The sequence below is a fragment of the Vanessa atalanta genome, chromosome 8, assembly GCF_905147765.1.
Source record: "Vanessa atalanta chromosome 8, ilVanAtal1.2, whole genome shotgun sequence".
NCBI classification, from domain to species: Eukaryota; Metazoa; Arthropoda; class Insecta; order Lepidoptera; family Nymphalidae; genus Vanessa; species Vanessa atalanta.
Genome location: NC_061878.1, coordinates 7,770,377 through 7,791,083, shown reverse-complemented (window position 1 = coordinate 7,791,083; position 20,707 = coordinate 7,770,377). Strand labels below are relative to the sequence as shown.

Genomic DNA, 20,707 nt, shown 5'->3' with positions numbered 1-20,707 from the left:
CTACTCTACAAAAGTATTTTCGTTAACAGATTAAGAGAGATAGTATATTTAAATATAGCAATGCCGTTATCAATGATAGAAGTGAAAAGTAATCAAACGATTTATTTACTAGTAATCTTATTAACGATAAAAAATATAAACTTACCTAATATCGTCGACATCAGGATGGTGATCGGGTGGTAAGTCGAGCCTAAGGTCGCCGAGCGCACGCGCCGCATGCCGTCTCCTTCTTTCGTACCATAACCGCCTTTGTTCTGTTTCATTATCTCTCTGAACACCAAAGAATGTTTGAGTTTCTCGTTTAAGGTAATCCCGGACTGCAACCGTATGCGCACGGCGTAATCTCACGCCGTCTTCGTGGGCTGGTTGGGGTATAGGCTCGGGTGGTGGCTGCGGAACGGGAGCTGACACGATACGGGGAGGTGAAGCTGGTGGAGGGAGGGGAGGTGCTGTTGCTGCTGGGCCTGGCGAGCTTTGGCAGGTAAGCTGAGGAGCAAGGAGCCCCGCGCTTGTACGCCTGAAACAATAAAAAATAAACGTAAGTCCTTATACAAAAAGTAATTATTTCTTATATATTGATCGATTATATGTAGTATTTAAATTTATTTGATAAATATATTTATCTATTCACATTTTACTGAATCTATTATATTTTATTTTATTATATGTGTAAAGTTTATTATTTTTCTTATATTTAGTGTTACAGTTATTGGTGTTAACGTATTGTTCATTTCTTATAAATACCTAACCCACCTGAAAATAAATTATTATTATGAAGTTATAAGACAGACTTTTGTACTGCAAATTTTACTTCTGTAACACTTTTTATAATGTTTTTAATAAGTGAAAAAACAAAACGATAAAAAAAAAATATTAATTCATAAAACTTTAATAACCGCTTTCAAAGGAATTCATTTTATAATTGTCATTAGAAACTAGTTGATATAACACTGATATAACTAAAGTACTTTTGTTTTTCAAGCACTGGCCTGAACGAGCTTAAGCACAGAAAGAACATGCAATAGATCCATTAAGGTATTTTATGCTGTAAACGAGGCAATAAGAAAACAAACACTTTCACGAGAAGTTCATGCGCAATTGATTCTTATATCGTATATGATAAAGTCTATAATGCAAGTACTTAGGGAACGTAACTTACTATAGTTCTTTATCTACATAGGTGTTCAATTTGTACCGTGTTCGTTATTCCGGCCGAAGCGTCATCGTTAAATTGTCCGAATTGATTTGGTATTTCCGACTGCATTTCCGTCGCAAAATCAATTTACCATAATTCGAAGTCGATAATTGAATCTGATCACACGAATCTAAGATATAACTAAATTATGAGCTCACTAACCGCCGCAACGAGTGCATTATTTATATAATTTGAATAATAAAATTAAAACAAGAGGTACAGTTTTGGTAAATATTTTTCGTTTTATATTTGTAAACTGATAATATTGGAATATGAAATTCCTAAATTTGTTTTTTAAAATGTACCGTAATTAATTTAATATAAGAATCAATATTTGCCGTATGTATTTTTTTAATGACAATGAATCAATAGAACTAATTTTGTTCTCTACAAATACACAAGTTTTGTTTATTTTTAATACCGTTCGATGTCTTCAAAATTACAAGAATCGAGATGTTCCAGTGGAATCTAAAACACAGATTGTGAGAACAAGTATCACTTGGTTTTCATATGCTTAATTTGTTTGTATAATTCATCTCGTGCTCGGCGGCGAGTAAACACACCGTAGGGAAACGAACAAGTGCTCCGTCACATGTTGCTACTGAAATTCTGTCACATGGGTATCCAACATTGCATTCGGGCAGCATGACGGATCAAGACCCAAACCATATCTTCAAGAGGAGAGAGTTTGATAATTAACTTATATATGTTAGTCGTACAGTGAACCATGCTAAAAAACGTAGAGACTATTTAGTGTATAAAGGCATACTCATCCTAAAATGGAATCTATTCCAGTCTACTTTAGAATATTGGGTATGATGAATAGTCCCAAGATTTATCAATCTAATATGAACATATATGTAAAAAAAATTTGTTGATCGTATTATTTCGAAAATGATTTTCCATGGACGTCCTAAAAATAAAACAAATGACTTCAGGTGTTAAATTATTTAAGCATCTTACCGAGTACACGATTAAATTAAAGACTAGATAGGAAAGATAACAAAAAACCCAGATAGTTTGAAATCGCATCTCAAAGACCTTTATACAAATCAGGTATAATTAAAAAAAAATACGACTTAAAAGAGCAAGAACTAAACTAAACTGAAAACGTTGATAACATTAAATCATATTACTTCATATCTAAAATAATAGCCCTGACCAATTTTAGGCTGCAAGTATTCGTGGAATTTCGATAGTAATGTGAAAACAATCAGTCGGATTAATGGGCTTTAAATATCTTGATTAAGAAATAAATATGTAAAATGTTTTTAACTGACTATAGAAAATACATTTCTACTAATAAAAAGCACTTAATTTATTTGTTAAATCATGCTACTCAATGGTAAGGGAAATTCAAAATGTACGCTGTTACAGTTGAACTTAGAGCGTGGAAATGGACCAATGATACTTGTTGACTTTAAGGCAGAATATATTTTTATCTGTATTTGACTAACATAACTTTGTATTTTAAATGTTAGAAAAATTAAGGAGGAGGTTCTTCTCGGTAGAATTTACATTCGGAACCGGTGGTAGCTTCACTTAATAAAGTTCTATAAAATGACGACTCAAAAGTACTTACTTGTAAAAGCGTAATTGAATAAAGTACATTTTTTTTTTTATTTCGGTGGATCAAAAAGACATCTATCCACTCGTGAACATATATTAGCCGTTACAAAAAATCAATATAATTAAAAACTTTTTGAAATTATAGTTTTGATACGAAAATATTGCTTTCTTCCTTAATAGCACCTGACCATACTGGCGCTGTAAGAAATATTAACCATTCCTTACGTCATCAATGTACCAATCTTGAAAACTAAAATCTTAATGACCTTTTTGTAGTTTAATCATGTGACACAAATATTAATAGACCTTAATTATAAAATAATGATTAATATCGAATAGAATTCTATAACTCATTATAAACGCTACATTAAATAAATCTATCTAAAGCAAGAACACACTGTTCTGTTCGAGTTGTTAACCAGAATATTAATGTAGAGATATTACGATCGTATTGTGTAATTAAATGAACGTTTACCATATATATTTATGTGTCTATTTGCCATAAATCCATATCACTATTTATTACAACCTCGGAAGACGTAATATATTTCCCTAATCGAATAACAAAGAGCCTATTATTAAATTTTATTTACAGTATAAAATATACTTTAAGTCTTAGGACTAAATGTTGTTTTTTTTAACAGATTAGCTGATAAAGGTACGAAGTTTTACAGCCTAAATTCTGTGCGATCATTTTTATTAAACTGTATGTCTCAATGTTCTTAGCGCAACCGCAAAATTTTAAAATATAGCAGAAATGTTACTTCAAATGACAACTTATTTGATATTATTGTTTAAAAATGAGAGGAGTTTTAATTAGTTTGTTTTGTTCATATGTTTTATAAATTTTGAGATAAGTGGTTGGTTTTTATGGCCGAAATTAGAGATGGTCTCGGTTCAAATTCCGGATCGAGTTAGTAAAAGTTATTGGGCTTATCTATCAAGACGTACTCAATAGCAGCTCGGAAATTATTTTATCGGGGCTAAATTTTACTACTAAGCACGGGAGAGAGTTCGCTCGATGCGATTACATTTTAATATTTGTGTTCATTTGTGGAAATTTATTCATTTATTTTAGGGAAACAAACAATGAGATGACACTTGTGATGACACAAATATACAATATTACATACATCAGCTGAGTTTTCACTAATACGAATTATACAAATATTATTTGTCCCCATAAAAATCACATCAAACACCAGATAAATTAGGGAGAGTAGTCAGTATTAAGACCCTGAATAACGCATGGTATCCGGACATTATAACTTTATAATGTCCGGGTACTATGTTCAAGAAACGATTCATATGTCTTATTCATGGTAAAATTTATGCTCAATGTAATTCAAAAGCGTTTTGAAGTCACATTTTTATCTGTGACGTAAAAACTTATAGAAACGACTTTAACGGTTCGACACTCGTTGCTCAAAAACAAAACGCTTACTAACTATTAATTAAATATGAAAAACCCAGCCTAATTTTTTGTACGTATAAAATTATCATAATACAATGGATGACAAAACTATAAATTTTATGAACATTAATAAGTCTTAAGACTAAATATTTTAAAGCGAAATTAAGACAGATCGCTGGCTATTAATTAGGTGATAGCGAGTTTATATAATAGTACACTGTATTATTCAGGCGCAGGTGTGTCAGAGCACTGACACTAATTCGCACGTAGCACCGAACGATCAACGTAAATCAAGATATAACTAGCAGGCAAGCATTGCCTCTGATAAATAATCCTTATTATTGTGCCGTAAAAGAGGCGCTCCGCTTGAATAATGGATTACGCTTTCACTCATAAATACGTTCATGTATGCAAATGTTGAGATACTTTACCGAGGTATTAAATCAAATTTCACGATGTTTAAGACAGGTTAAATGTCGTTTGGGTGATATTTCATTCGAAAGTACGCATTAATCCCTCAACTATAGGGAATGTCTTAAATTTTACGCGATCGCTCGTTAATTCTTTCGGAATTTTTCACGGTTTCTCATCCATAAGATGAAACAGTGCCAACCTTGACCCGGCGAGCGTTTTCTTTGCGCCTTACATATCTGCGTCTTAGTATATATTGTGAACGTCAATATTTTCAGCTCAATATCACGTGAAGGAAACTGAAATTAAAATTTTCACTTTTTATTATTATTCTTGGTTTATATAATAGGTCTACCAACGATTATATGGTTGTAGTGTTTGTTGGAGATCATGTAGCTATGAATGACTTAAGGAAATTGGATAGCTGTACTAGTATCCGATAGGTAGTGTTACAAGCAAGCTATTAGCAAAATCTAAATTTATGAACTAACTACTATGTACGGAACTCGGTGGTTAAAATGAATATATTTTAATAATTATAATACCCTCCTTACATATATCCTTAAATTTTTTAACTTAGTAGTCAAATAATTATGAGTTCTTATTTTTTACTTTAACTTCATCAATAGCATTCAGTGCTAAAATGTAGTGAAATAAAAGTTACATCAGCAGGTCATCAGTTTCAATTTTCACCTCCCAACCGTGGATTGCCCGTAATACGTGGTTACTACACCTCAAAGGCTTGTCAATGCAATACTTTGAGAGAGCTTAAGTTTACCGTATCGTACCTACACACTTATATGTAAATTATAATCGACAAAGTTAGGCTCGTCCTGCATGACAATTGCGATAGGACCATTGTATTCTACGCAACCTTCCCAGAGACGATAACGATACAAACAACACGCTAATGCCTGAAAAAACAATGTCCCCGAATTTGCGACTTCTCGTCGGACGAACGTGATACCCTACACCGTCGGTATAGACAATCCTTCATTCTAACAAAGTTCAAGAGGTTTGTTTTTAAAGGGACCTTTAGGACCTTCTTCTATCGGAGCACCTCCGTGGGTTTTGTTTTTCTTAGCTAAGGCTCTATATACGAAGGCCAACTGGTGACACTGTCAAGGTTAATAAGAGAAACAGCAACAAACCATTCAGTAAAACATAGTGCAGTGAAGATAGCTCATTTATAGAGTAAGAGAAAAATAAATAAAAGTAAACCTCAATGATTATCTAACTAGGGTAGTTAGATAATAATTGATCATCATTGCTACCTTACTAGTTAAGAATTTATTTTTAGTTAGTTCACTTGGTGGTGATTCATTTTGTAGTAAAGCTTTGTGCAAGCCCATTGGGGTAGGTATTATCATATATTTTACCGACAAACAGCGATGCTAAGTATTTTAGGTCCGGTTTATTAATTTAAATGTTATAGTAAATTAGCCAGTATAACTACAGACACAAGGGATATAACTCCAAAGTTCCCAATGTTGTTAACACATTGTTGATATGAGGAATTATTATTATTTCTTACAGTCGAATGTCTGTGAGCAGTTGGACAGTCCGATAAAAACCTAAGAAGTAGTAAAATCAGTTTTATTACATTAAAACATCATTTAATAAATTCTATTTTAAAAGTTATTATTATTGTTAGTTTTTAATTATGACTTTGTTATTATACGATACTAGTTCGGAGGGCTTGAGATAATCTTTCGGATATATCTCTGTTATATTGTAACATGTAACAAAACTGTCTGCTAGCTATCTTAGTAGATAATTTGATAAGGCGAAGCTTACGTTGAGGAAATATCAACAATGTTGTACGTGCGCCATATGGTACAATGTTGACAAATGGATCGATTGGATTATTACGTTGATTCGCAGTTTCCTCACGTTATCCAAAATATTGTGTCAGGGCTTATAGGCATAATATATTTTACGTCAACAATATTTTATGAATATGATAGAATATTTTTTAAGCATTATCTGTATCAGAATTTATACATAACAATTACCAATCCTACTAATATAATAAATACGTAAAGTTTATTTCACGCAAAAATTACAGATTGGATTTTAATGAAACTTTACTGTAATGTAGCTTATCAGAATAATACATATGCTATGAAATCAAGACTTTGCCAAGATTTAACTATTAAAATATAGCATATTGGCATATTACAAGGGCAAGCAGTGTATTTTTACTATTTACTTAAAAATAAACTACTAAACCAATTTAGATAAAATTTAATATCGAGATAGTTTAGGACTCGAGAAAGAACATAAGATAGATTTTATGATAGAAATCATCTAATAAAAAATATTCCTGTGGGTTTCAGTAAAATATATACACGGTCGAATTATCGGGCAAAAGCTAGGATCATTTATATCAAACAATTCACCGATGTCATTTCTTTGTGACAAAGGATAACCATTGCGTGTGTTACAAGTTCTTCTCGGTACAAACTATTTATACCTATTTATATTCGTGGTAGCCTGACATTTAATTTAATCTTGTTAATGGACATTTCATAAATGGTTGTGAAAACCTCCTTGGATAAAGTTTCCATTGATGGATTGAATAACGTACCCTTTATAACAAATTATAATCTATTCCGCATAGTACCAATGTTTATGCGTGGTGGTGATCACTTACCATCAGGTAGCCTATTTTTAACGTCTACTCTACTCATTAAAGTCAGCTGTGAAACCACACTATTTCCTAACAAAACTCTTGTCTATATATATTAAGATCTTGCTTTATCCTTTGAAAAAAAGAGTATGAAAATTAGAATACCTCATGATATCCTGGACTTATTATTCTGTATAATCCTGGATCGATCTTATATATCGATAGGTTGATGAGAACAGAGATGAAAACATGAATCACCATAATTACTGTTTTTCATAAATCATACACATGTTAAACTAATAATCATGCGCGAATAATTAATATACCCTCTATGATAATAACATGTTTCAGACTGTCAAAGCTGAGACCGCGTCGAACGAACTACACGCACACTAGTAAAGTAATATGACGTTTGGCGAGTGACAAGTGTAGCTGTCACGCACACAGACGAAAAAAGTTGGCTCATTCCTTTTAGTTCTTTTGTAGTGCGATACTCTATCTAAATATATGCTAAGTATATAGTGGCCCAACTGCTCCATATAATAATTATACACAAAGCTTCTCTTTAGGTTTTTGATAATAAAATGCAATTTTATTTCATTAATAGAATAAAAAATTCAAAACTATAAATATTACTCAATTTGTTTTTGTACTTATTTACAAAAATGTACAAAGGCAAAAATATAATACTAAATAAATACTAATACAAAATGATATTGCTACCATAAATAAAATAATTTATTATTTATGAAAGAAAATATTTTATACATTTATCACTTTTCAAAGAATCGTTTTAAATTATTGTGAAAGTCAAAATACCCAACTATTGTTATACAATATAAACGAGTGATCGTATCCTTCTTTATAAAGAAAACCATTTAAAGTCTTAAGCTTTAAAAAAGTGCACTCATAGTTGGAATCGAGACACGGAGTAATAGTCAAAGTCCAATAACTAGCTTATTGCTATTCTTAGCGCGCTGGTAATACCGACCACTATTGAAACGTTCGTAGACAGGGTGGCCAACCTTTACGGAAAAAAATAAGGAAAGTTTAATGTGTGAGATTTGTTCCACTCACACTATGAACTTGATCGTTGTCCTTAAATACAATATTCCTAGTAAATCATGCTTTACATAATTACTAAATCACACATCGGATATTAGGTATAAAAAAGTAGCAATTGTCCTTCTTTAGAGATCAAGTTTGCTTCATACCAAATTTTATCAATTCAGTTCAGTGGCCGTGAAAGAGCAACAGACCGACAAACAGACACAAAGTTACTTTCGCATTTTTAATATTAGTATAGACGCGTCTAATTTTGTGCCTTCTATTTGTATTTTTATTAGTTATTTCTGTTCGAAATTACCGTGTTTTTCTACTCCTGCGTATCATGTGTATTCCATTTTTATAAATAGTATAATTCAAAACATTCCAAAGAGAAAAGAGATTACAATAAAATAAGTAATAATAGTTAAGTTACTTATATTTATTTAAATGTACAACATAACTTATATTAATTTGGACTTTGGACTTAAAAATTACTTGGTGGTTGGGCTTTATGCAACAAGCTCGTCTGGGTAAGCACCACCCACACAAAATTTATTCTACCGCCAAGCAGCAATATTCAGTGTTGAGTTCCAGTTTAAAGGTTGAGTAAGCAGATACAAGGGATATAACATCTTAGTACCCAGGGTTAGTAGCGCATTCGTTATGTTAGGAATAGTTAATATTCCTCATAGTACCAATATCTATGGACAGTGGTGACCACTTACTATTTTCTCGATCGCCTACTTATGTTATTTTATGTTACGAGCGCGTCCAACAAAACAAACTCATCCGTTTTTATTATAAACATAGATAAAAAAAAAAAAAAAACTATTTAATATGACCCTAAAATAATGAACACGTGGTAACACTACTCGTAGGACACTGGTGCTATTAACGAATCGACTTGAAACAGGACTTTAATCAATTCTATCGATATTAACCTAGTTTCCAACTACGTGATATTCGAGTGAACTAGATAGGTATTACCGGATAATTACTTTCATTGGAATAACGCATTCATCGTGCATAATATAATGAGACAGAAATGTAATTTAACATAATGTCGTTATGACGTTGATTGTAGGCATGTTAAAAAAAAAGAACAATTTAATATATAATTTATAATAATTTTTATTATTTGAATTGATTCGAAATTTAAAATAAGCAATAGCTTATAACTTTTTTTTACTGATTGTGAAAATATTGGCTAGCGAAGACATATCAGATGCTATCTTATTGTAATCGGTATGTTTTACCGATAATTGCAATAACGCATAAGCAATCTCTATTATTTCAAATTTATTGTGATCATAAATTACATTTACGTAATGTCGTCATAAACTTTATTCACAAAATGAGCAATTGAGCGTGTTTTTGAAAATTAGGCAAATTTACTTCGTGCATCAAACTTGCCAAGTTTTTCCATATAAATGTATTTCGCAAATGCTATGAATGTATGATTATTACGAAGCATAAGTTTGTTAACATCAAATTTAGATAACACAATATATTATCACAGACCTTTGTTGTAAATATCTCCCGATACAAAATAGATTGTTAATTTCAATTTGTTTCAATTTTGACAATTTTCCTGTGACACCATTGACAGTATCCTATTAACCATTTATATATAAATGGTTAATACATCAATTCATATTACAAAACAAAGTCGCTTACCGCTGCCTGTCCCTATGTATGCTTAGATCTTTCAAATTACATAACGGATTTTGATGCGGTTTTTTTTAGTAGATAGATTGATTCAAGAGAAAGATTTATATGTATAATACATGAGCAATATATCCCAATTAAGTATAGTACATCAGCAGCCTGTGAATTTCCCACTGCTGGGCTAAGGCCTCCTCTTTCTTTAAGGAGAAGTTTTTTAGCATATTCCACCACGCTGCTCCAATGCGGGTTGGTGAAATACATATATGGCAGAATTTTGTTGAAATTAGACAGGCACATGCAGGTTTCCTCACGATATTTTCCTTCACCGCCGAACACGAGATGAATTATAAACACAAATTATAAAGTATAGTACATTGCAGATTTAATATAGATCAATATGGCATTTTACAGCATGTAATTTAAATGTATATTTTCGAAGATATTACAGATTTAAAACGCTGGGACATAGCGGTTTGTATTGTCTAATGACAAAAATGCTGTGAACATTGTAAGACATTCTGTAGTATATTTAGTATCAGCATTGCACCCGTGCGAAGCCAGGGCGGGTCGCTAGTTAAATACAATAGAGTAATATAGGAATAATTAGGTATAGCATATTATATGTTCAGAGCAAAGTTACTTAGGAAGCGGTGGAAGTAATAATGATTTAGTAAAGAACAAATGGTTCCCGAAAATATTCTCGAAACAATTTAAAAGCGACGAGGAGCTTTAAAATGTACAACACGAACTTAATAACTTGAGTCGGACACTAAAATGCTGCAGAAACATTTGTTAACATTATAGTTAAGAAACATGTAGAAAACTTCCTGCCGTTGACGGATACATTTTGTCGGCCAATATTTTTAAACAAAATACCGTCATAATAATGAACACATTATGGATTTCCCAGTTATATGTACAATAACGATAATGTCGCGTTACAAATTATTACACGCCACTATGAAATTCAATTAAATTTCAGTTCCACGATATAATTGACTTTCAAATGTTTATAGAATTACATATATCTGACATTCGTTTTGAAACGCATATATACGTATTTGTTATTTTACGTAATATATTAGTTAAAGTTTATTAAATTGGTATTATTAATTATACTAACATGTTGGCTTTTTAACCCATATACAAAATACATTAAAAAAAATTACTTATTATAAATTAGATACCATATTTTGTTGGAGAAAACGTAGCCTTTCCTTAATTGACGCAACTTTATAGTAATTCTACACTTAAACAACAATTATTTTTAATCAAACGGTTCGTGTTTGGAACTAAATAAACGAACCGCCAATTCATATTAAATTTAAATTAAATTAATAACGTGACAAATTACTTAAATAAGAATAAATTGAAACTAATAATTATTTAACAAGAAACAACCTTCACAACATAAACCATTAACAAACAATACCAAAATCCGTATAAGTATAAACTGAAATTGTTGTTTTCCAAATGCCGAGGATATTTCACTTCTGATAGCGTGATACACGGTAATATTAAAGACGGTCTCCAGTATCGATAGCATCGCTTCCCGGACGGAAAACGAGGCAGCCACCGTTTTTGTTAACAGAAAATTTCAAGTTAAAACTTTTCGACCCGCCCCTATTTGAGTCAAGATTTATTACACGCATAGTTTCACAAGTATGCCTTCTGCTTTAATGCTTTTAAGATTAAGGGCATTACATTTGATATATTTACGATCAAGATTTCATTCTATGATATATTGTTTTGAATATAACTTTGAATATAATTATTAATAAATCTAGCTCAGCGTTATATGGGTATATACTCGGAATTTCTTTAAAATAAAAACCTGGTATGAGATTATGCGGTGAAAGTAAAAAAAAAAAACCGTAGCAATGACCTGACCAAAACGGAGGAACCCGACTAAGTCTGTTTGAGTCTTTTTAACAGGAAGTGAATTGTGTAATAATTATGATCACAATAAGCATATCATCATAATAAATATAATATAACAAAAATATCTTAAAATCAGTCCCAATAGGTAACTGATACAACACATTTATTTGTATTTTAAGAAACATCGTCTAACATTTCTGAAAGTACTAATACACGTTATCTACTATTTCATCGGCTTTCTTTATTTACAGAAGTTGCTTTGTGTCATTGCGTCAGTCTTTTGATTTGATAGGGATTCATACTTTGTGACAAATTGATGTAACAAATGTAACCATTACTTTTTACGAACATAGATTATTTATATTGCAAACTTTCCTGCACTCATTTTGGAGATCTACAAAACTTTGGTACAAAGTTTTAGTGTATCTAACATAGTTTTGCCAATGTTTGCCTGAATACCTCCGAGCGACGATTTTCTCTGCGACAACGTTGACATAATAATTTATACCACTAGAAGTATTATTATATATAAATATCTTTGGCATAGTTACTTCCAAATGATTCGAATCTTATTCTCCGTTTAAAATAAATACTAAAAATATCTACAATTGTAGATATTTAAGTTTATTCATCATGTATATCTTTGATGATTTCGAAACTAAAGGTTCTCGTGAAACCTGTCTCTTTATAAGTAGCATCAGCATGATAAGAGGGACTTGATATCATAAAAGGTCGTTTGTTGTTTTTTTTTTTATGGTATAAGTTGGCGGTCGTGCATATGAGACATCTGATGATAATTGATCATAAGATGTTATATCCTTTGTGCCTGTAGTTACACTGGCTCGCTCATACTTCAAACCAGAACACAATAATACTGAGTACTGTTGTTTCTCGGTAGAATATCTGATGAGTGGTACCTACAAAGCTTGCACGAAGCCCTACCAACAAGTGTTTGATCGTATCATTAACACACGTTTAACTAACTATAATGTTTATAAACTGGCTGATTGAGATATAGAGGCTGTTAGTGAGGAAATATAACGCATACCTGTTTATGTTATGAATAACGGATTACTTATCGGTTATGTGGAATTTATACATTGCTCCGAAATGAAAACGAATAGGATATAGCTCATGATATATTATCGAGAAGGCTTATATAATACTAGCAAAACTCGGACGACGAACTGCCTGTGTATATACCATCTGCCACTTCAGCACCATCTAGAGGCGAGTTACAATAACATAGATAGTATAATAGTTTTGACACACCACTCGATAGAGTCAATGGGTCACGCTTAACCTTGGCTTTTAGGACTAAAGGACTGACGGGGTCAGCTGCGGATTGCGGTGATAAAATGACCGGGTATATAGAGATTCCTTGAGGCAGTAACCAGAACGGCTTTTAAATCAGTCAGGAAGTACCCTGTACTACTTCTACATGAAAAATTAAATTATCCATATAATCTATATAAATAACAATGTCGACGGCTATTAATATCAAAAAGATAAACCAATATCCATTATTTTTTATAAAATCCACAATACTAAAGTACGTTTTCTGCGCTTGGACTAATATCTTCAAGCAAAGAATGGACTACGATCTGGTTTTCTCTGAGGAATAGATGAGGACGGTTTCATTATAGTGGTCTACATGAGGCGGACGTAGAAATCGGGAATGTTAAAATATATAAGTATACATTAATATTTACTCTTAAAATGTGAAGAGAGTATACTTACATTAATAACCTTTTTAAAAAAGGTTTCTTTTCACTTAGATGGTATTGAAAATTCAAGGTATTTTAAATATTATACATACCCTCAGTTAAACAAAAATTGATCAAAATTAAAAGAAATATCAAAATCAAGACAAAAAATAAATTGTGACAGCCTGTAATTTAGAGCTTTTTCCACCACGCTTCTTTGATGCGAGTGAGTGGACTTATGAGTTGTTTGATAGTTAAGCTTATATTAACCGTCTGTGTAATCTAAAGTAGTGCTATATACACATGTTTATACAAGAAATATCCGAATTTAAACTGTATGTTCACTAAAGTACCGAGTGTCTACGACGTCATGTTAAACTAAAACATTACACAGTTGCATGAGTGTGAGCATGACACAGAATGTCTTCACAGGATAATGAATACGTGCCAAAGACTAACAATCTTTTATAGACTTTATCAAAGGAATAATGTCTTAAAAAGAACCTAAACCGATGTGTATCATAGTAAATTAATCCAATCAACAAATGTATTACTTATTTGATTGTCTTCTAAGCAAAAAATAGTTTGGATAATAACTCAAAAAGAGATTTTCATTTGAACTATTGAACATCATTAAAGTCTATTCGATTTTTAAAATTAAAGCTTATTTAATTAAATATAAAATACGATCTGCTTTACTGACTATAAACGATAAGTGATCTATCAAAGAATTTTCTTGCACAAATTTATTTAAACTTAGAAAGTGTGCACTTTCACATCGAACGTGCCGCTGTCGCGAAATATCATTCTACTCTGAGAGTACATAAATAATTCAGCAGGTAAAGGCGTATTCTAAGGCTTCGTGCAGCCACGTATCCCTTATTTAATACAGCTTCTAGTCATACATTGTAAGGGAAATAGGTATATGATAACTTTACCTTGTTTTGGTGTTAACTTATTGCTCACATTTTCAACCTAATAATGATTGCTTTGCGTACGAAAGTTTTTTTCAACACTTTTTTTTTTGTAAATTCAATTTATAAAAAAGACGTAACGTAATAATAACTCTAATATTCTAAAGACTAAATGAGTTTTGCTACTGCGTCGAATGGCGATAGAAATTGGCAAGGCAAAAAGTAGCTCGATGCAAAGCTTTGGGGGAATACCCCAAAGGCGATTTAGAAAACTTTCGTACTCCTTATGCGTTCTTTATCGACCATTAAAAAAAAATCTTCTCGGGGCCGACCTTGTACACATTTAGGTAATCGCTTTAACACCAAATCGGAAGATTTTGGGCAAATTAACGATCAATAAAATCAAAACAAAATGAAAAATATCATTGTAATTGAAACGCGATAACAGCAAAAATAAATAAAGATCTAATCAATCACCTTACTATTACCTTTTTTAGAAAAGAAAATGATGTTTTCGTACCAATTGCTTAATATTTGTATCAAAAACAAAGTCAAAGCTATGGTTTTGTTTTATCTATTTTAGATAAGTAGACGAGCAAATAATCCACTTGAACAAACATGCCAATGCCTTTGCCAATAGACACTGGCAATACAAGAGATACAAGCCGCTTCTCAAATTATCCATGCATTGACAGACACAGGTATTAAATTATGTAATATGTGTCTGTAATTATTTTTATTCAATAACCCTTCAAACCAAATTACAGCAATATAAAATATCACTATTGCGCATTAAAATCACCATAATCATCCACCAACATACATTGGAGCGGGGTGGAATAGACTCCAAACCCTCTCCTCAATAGGGAAACCATATCCCAGAAATAAGACATGATTGCTTTATATCATCATCGACCATAGGTTGTTCTGTGGTGTGTAAGCACAAACCGGTAAGAATCTCATTTATAATTTAAAATTTAATACTAGTGCACTTCGATTTATAGACCAAAATGTAATAAATTTCCTTCACCCGATCTACGTATATTAATACAGAATCGTTTTTAGTACGGTCACGTATTCAATAGCATTTTTTTTATTAAATAAAAGTTTTTTCAATCCTTTTTTATCGATAGACCGCGTAAAAATTGTCACGAGAAGATTTTTACCATTCATTTTAGAATATTATAATATACGTCTATTTTTATGTATTCATATTACATGATATACTATTTGAAACCAAAAATCGTAACCTCTTACTTATATAGAGCTACTATATTCTAATAATAACCTCGTTTATTTATAGTTTGATGACATGTTTCTACATCAAAACTTTAAGAATATATGTTTTCTAGTCACACGATGTTTTGTCTTCTTCTTTCGAATGTAAAATTAGTCATGAAAGAAAGCAACATCCTATACGAAATACGAGTCCACTAACGACAAACTGACTAAAATATTATTATTATCGTCTGTTCCACTTTCATTTATGAGGAAGCGGACGTAGTGGATACGACCTCGGCAAAAAACGCCCACTCTATAATAACATTATAGGAACGCTGTTTTTCTAAAACGTGTCGAATATTCCTCAATAAAGAACATTAATAACAATAGTATAAACGATTACAATCCATTCTAAAGTTGAATAACTTATATAATATTGAAAATAATGAAACGATATTTCAAATCAATATACAGAATACTCATCGTATAAATAAATCAATAAAACCTTGATAAAAACAAATAAAAATATTCTACAATTCAAAACCAGAAATAAAACTTTAATCTGTTTTTATTCATATTGTATATTGCTCGGATCAAACCAAACTAAAAACTCAACAAAATCTAAAATATTAGTTTAAATGGAATGGGTCCAAATCTTCCAATATCATCGATACGCTGAGATATAATTTAAATGTTCAATAAAAGATATGCCTGCGGGACTATTCCTGTTTTATCTTTTCGACAGTTCCGGGCGTACCTAACGTTAGAATTTAACAACTTCCAACATTTTTAAATAAAAGAACGTATTTGTCGCAGCCGTCTATATTTTTTTGAGAGCTTACACGTTTTTAGAATTCAAACATTTGAATGTAAAAATAAATACTCTTTAGTATCTTCGTTTAAGTTAAATCTAAAGTCCGGCCATTGCGTTTTGAATGCGTTCCTGACGATCAATATGTGGCATTATAATCACAAATAATTCACAAAAGCACTTTGTTACATTAGAGAATAGAATAAAACGTTTTTTCTTGTTTATTTATGTTACCAGATGTATAGGACCACGGCCTATTCCAATGGAGACTGGTCTCCAAATACGAAAGACATATTATAGCACATAAATGTGTGCGCAAATACACATTACGCATACATTCTATATTCCCTCAAGCTCATAATCCGATGGAATGGCAAATCTGATACGACTAGAAAGAGTTCAGGTACAAACTTAACGTGCTTTCATGCAGGGAGTGTACACTATTCCAATTTCGAGACTATGACGTATTACCAACAAAAAACCCTAATAACTTCTTAAAGACATTTTAAGGGGCATCTGAGATTTGAACCTCAGGATCAGCGAAGTCATCAGAAGCTACAAGACCAACGAAGCGATGTTTTATTTTGTCATATATATACATATCAATTATAGTGATATATTTTTCATTAAAGTTACATCGCCCATTTTATAAAAGACTTGTAAGGAATACATTATTTAGTAAAATTAAAGTCAATCAATACCCCAAACAGATTTCATACTATTAGAACATATTTCATATTATTTTTGTTTGTTCATCATTAGAAAACTTTGCTACGAAAACGAAAACTTTGTACGTATATGTTTAATATACAATTATGCAGAAAGTTGCCGTTCTCGACCATAGAGGAGTAAACATATGAACTTAGACTAAGCTGCATAATATGTTTACAAATTTGCTATTTTGACTTCGAACTTTTATGTTTCTAAGTACTTATATAGTAATATCAACTAATGTTACTAATTAAAACTGGGAAGTATATCATTAAATTAATTTTGTTGGCGGACGAACAAATATGCCACCCGATAGTAAGTGGTCACCACCACCCATAGGCAATGGTGCTGTAAGAAATATTAACCATTCCCTACATCACCAATGCGCCACCAACCTTGGGAACTAACATGTTTTGTCCCTTGTGCCTGTAGTTACACTGGCTCACTCACCCTTTAAGCCGGAACACAACAATACCATTATCTGATGAGTGGGTATCTATCCAGACGGGCTTGCAAAAAGTCCTACCAAGAAGGTTTAGATGTCAACGAAATAAATTTCTTTTACGAACTTTTATACACGTATGCATGCATGAACACAATACAAAAACACTCAATTAATAAATAATAGGTTGAAAGTAATTATCACCTTCATTACTATCGTGTCTCGGATTTTTTATATATAATTACAATTTCACTAATACTTATTTTACTGATAATAATTACAGAAACATCATGCTCTTCAATTAGGGTGGCTATAAATAGGGAATTATGGAAGGATATTAATGCGGTATAGTGTCGTTACTTAAGAATTTACGAGATCTCACGAATTAGGTCAGTTATATTATGATGCGTTAACTGAGATATGTACGTATGTAACTCGCGTTTGAGCTCCGTACGAGCCTTTATGTATTCCAGACCGATTTTCGACCATAGCGCCTGTTCTCAGTGAAGACTACCCGAGATCAGAATTTATTTTATCTAAAGAGGCTCTTTCAAATAGTCGTTTTACAAACTAAATTTAATTGAAACCTACCAAAGGTTTAAAATGTAGATTAGACCGAAAATACCCGGCGAAATATGAATAGTGTATCTTTCCCACTAATAAAAAAATAATATTTTTTTGTATGGGTCAGCTGCAATGGGACTTGCAAATGAATCAGCTTATGGTAAGTCGTCGATTGATTAGATGAGTTGACATACGAGCTACCTCCTTCCGTTGCTTTAAATTTAATGCATTACTTTCTTATACTTATTCCGCCAAAAAAACGCCACTGAAAATGTAAGAACTGGTTGAGCTGTTCGTGGGTGATGGTGCGTGCACTTGTCTGCCTCCCTAAGGTAAATTTCCATGTTAACTTGCGGTTAAAATCATCTCTATGTAATTAATTGATTATTATGTATGTTATAATTGAAGTTCATTTAATACTATAAATAATATGAACGCACTATTTCAAATCTATATATATATATATATATTACTTGGTATAATAACGTAGGAAATACGAATTTATTGCAAAAGGGCTTACAAAATGAAAGACAATTTAGTTGTTAAAGTCAGCTTTAAAATTTTCCACGGAGTTTCATGGGTATGAAAGTTAAAATACACGTCCGATTATAATGGAAATAGACTCTGGAGTTGAGTGCTGTCCAACCCGAATTACATCACTGACGTGCCTCTGGACTGCTAATGACAGTTCCGTCACGGGAAATGTTTTTGACACTAAGTATATCATCAGTATATAATATTTATTTCACTAAATATAATACTAATGGTGAGTATAACGCCTATAATACTTTTTGCGATGGATATTTAAAAAAAATACTTTGTATATATAATATCTCATATATTAATCACATTTATACATTCAATTAGAAACAGCTTATTTAATTTTGTCTTTGTATGTTTATCCTTCAATATAAACGTCCTATATAAGCCCTTATTCTACTAAGCTGGGACAGATAGATATTCCTTCATTAAAATCAAGGATACCAACTGTACGCTTTTTATTGTATTAAGTAATATTGCTTTTAACGTAAGATTACAATCTTACGTTAAAATATTTTTTAACGAACTTTTATAATTTTATGTGCCTATATTATAAATATTTATTAATATTATTAGTTTAACTTATCATTGAATAGGTATGTATTTATCAATGATTATTAAGGATCATTCATTTTTATGTTTAACTAAGCTAATAATTAATTAAAACTATACAAGTTAATAGCTTTACAAATAAATTATACCAAGCATTGGAAACAAAAACTAGACTGCCTAGTTGATCTAGTGGCTAAAAATATAACCCTAGATCTCAAGATCCTTGATTTAAGCACTAGGTCGGACCGGTAAAATTAGATTTCTAAAGATTTTTTTGAATGGAATGAAACAATATATAACGATATATATATCACCTTTGATAAAACTAGTAAATTGTAACAAATACAATTTAATAACTCTAAATATGTTTTATACAATTTTCACCAATATTCAATCACTATATAAATAATAGTATAGCATATAGAATTGATTACAAAGCACTAATGACATGCGAATTGGATTTAATTAAAGCGTTGAAATTTATAATCAAATGTCAAACAGATTTCGACGTTGCAATTGTAAAATACACTTATACATATATTTACAATACATTACTTGTACGGAAAACACATACTACAAATTTGATTCGTATAACATTCGCTGAACCGGATTGAACCGGTTTTTGTTTTTTTTTTTTAATTTTACAGCCAGTAAGTGAAATAGCACAAGGCCACAGTGTGGTAACAAGACTTCACAGAAAGATGAATACAAGTCAAATGTAGTCAAATCATCTATGTTCATTGATAAATCGTCATCTGTTATATTACTAAACTTATATTTTTGAATTGTTTTTTTTTATTCATTTATTTATAGGAGTGTTAGAGCCTGAACAATCTACACTTTCCAAAGACTCTCTCGATCATACACAAAACAACCAAAATCGATCGAGCCGTTTAGGAGGAGTTAAGTTATATATATAAGTACAATAAACACATAAATAAACATCGTTCATTAAATATATTATGAAGATTATCTGTAAAATCTATTGATATGCGACTTAATAATTCTCAAGCTTGTCAAGTATAAAAAGAAATAAAAAGAAATATTATAAAAACAACAATACAACAAAAATTTATGAATATGCTGTCATTGATTTTTAATGACAATTACAGACTAACTATTTATTACAGATTAACTATTTATTTTAGAAAAACCTTTTTAAAAAAGTAATATTTCTCATTTTCTCGAGAAACGGAAAAACCGAAGAAATGTGTGGTAGCATCCGTTTGTGGTTTTATCCAAGTTTTTATGTTCGGCCGCAGACCTCAGCCAAGCTGGAGCATAATAACGCTGTGTTTGTATTTCAAGCACCATAAAACTAAAAAGTCCCATAAACTTCGCCCACTCGTTTCATGCGGAAACAGTTCATTTTGTTAACGAACAAAAATGAAAAAACTACAGGCTTTTTCATTAATTTTTGTTCATAACT

The 20,707-nt window shown here is 31.4% G+C and overlaps 1 protein-coding gene across 3 annotated transcripts in view; it reads right to left on the bottom strand.

Moving 5' to 3' along the window:
- Positions 1 to 20,707, bottom strand: part of LOC125066040 (inactive rhomboid protein 1) — a 134,424-nt gene that overhangs the window by 33,436 nt on the left and 80,281 nt on the right. For all 3 annotated transcript variants that reach the window (XM_047673932.1, XM_047673930.1, XM_047673931.1), the window contains exon 2: positions 146 to 517. Coding sequence is in view for 2 of the 3 variants with exons in the window: in XM_047673930.1 (XP_047529886.1) it covers positions 146 to 517 (372 nt within the window). In the remaining variant the exon portion in view is untranslated. The remainder of the gene's footprint in view (positions 1 to 145; positions 518 to 20,707) is intronic.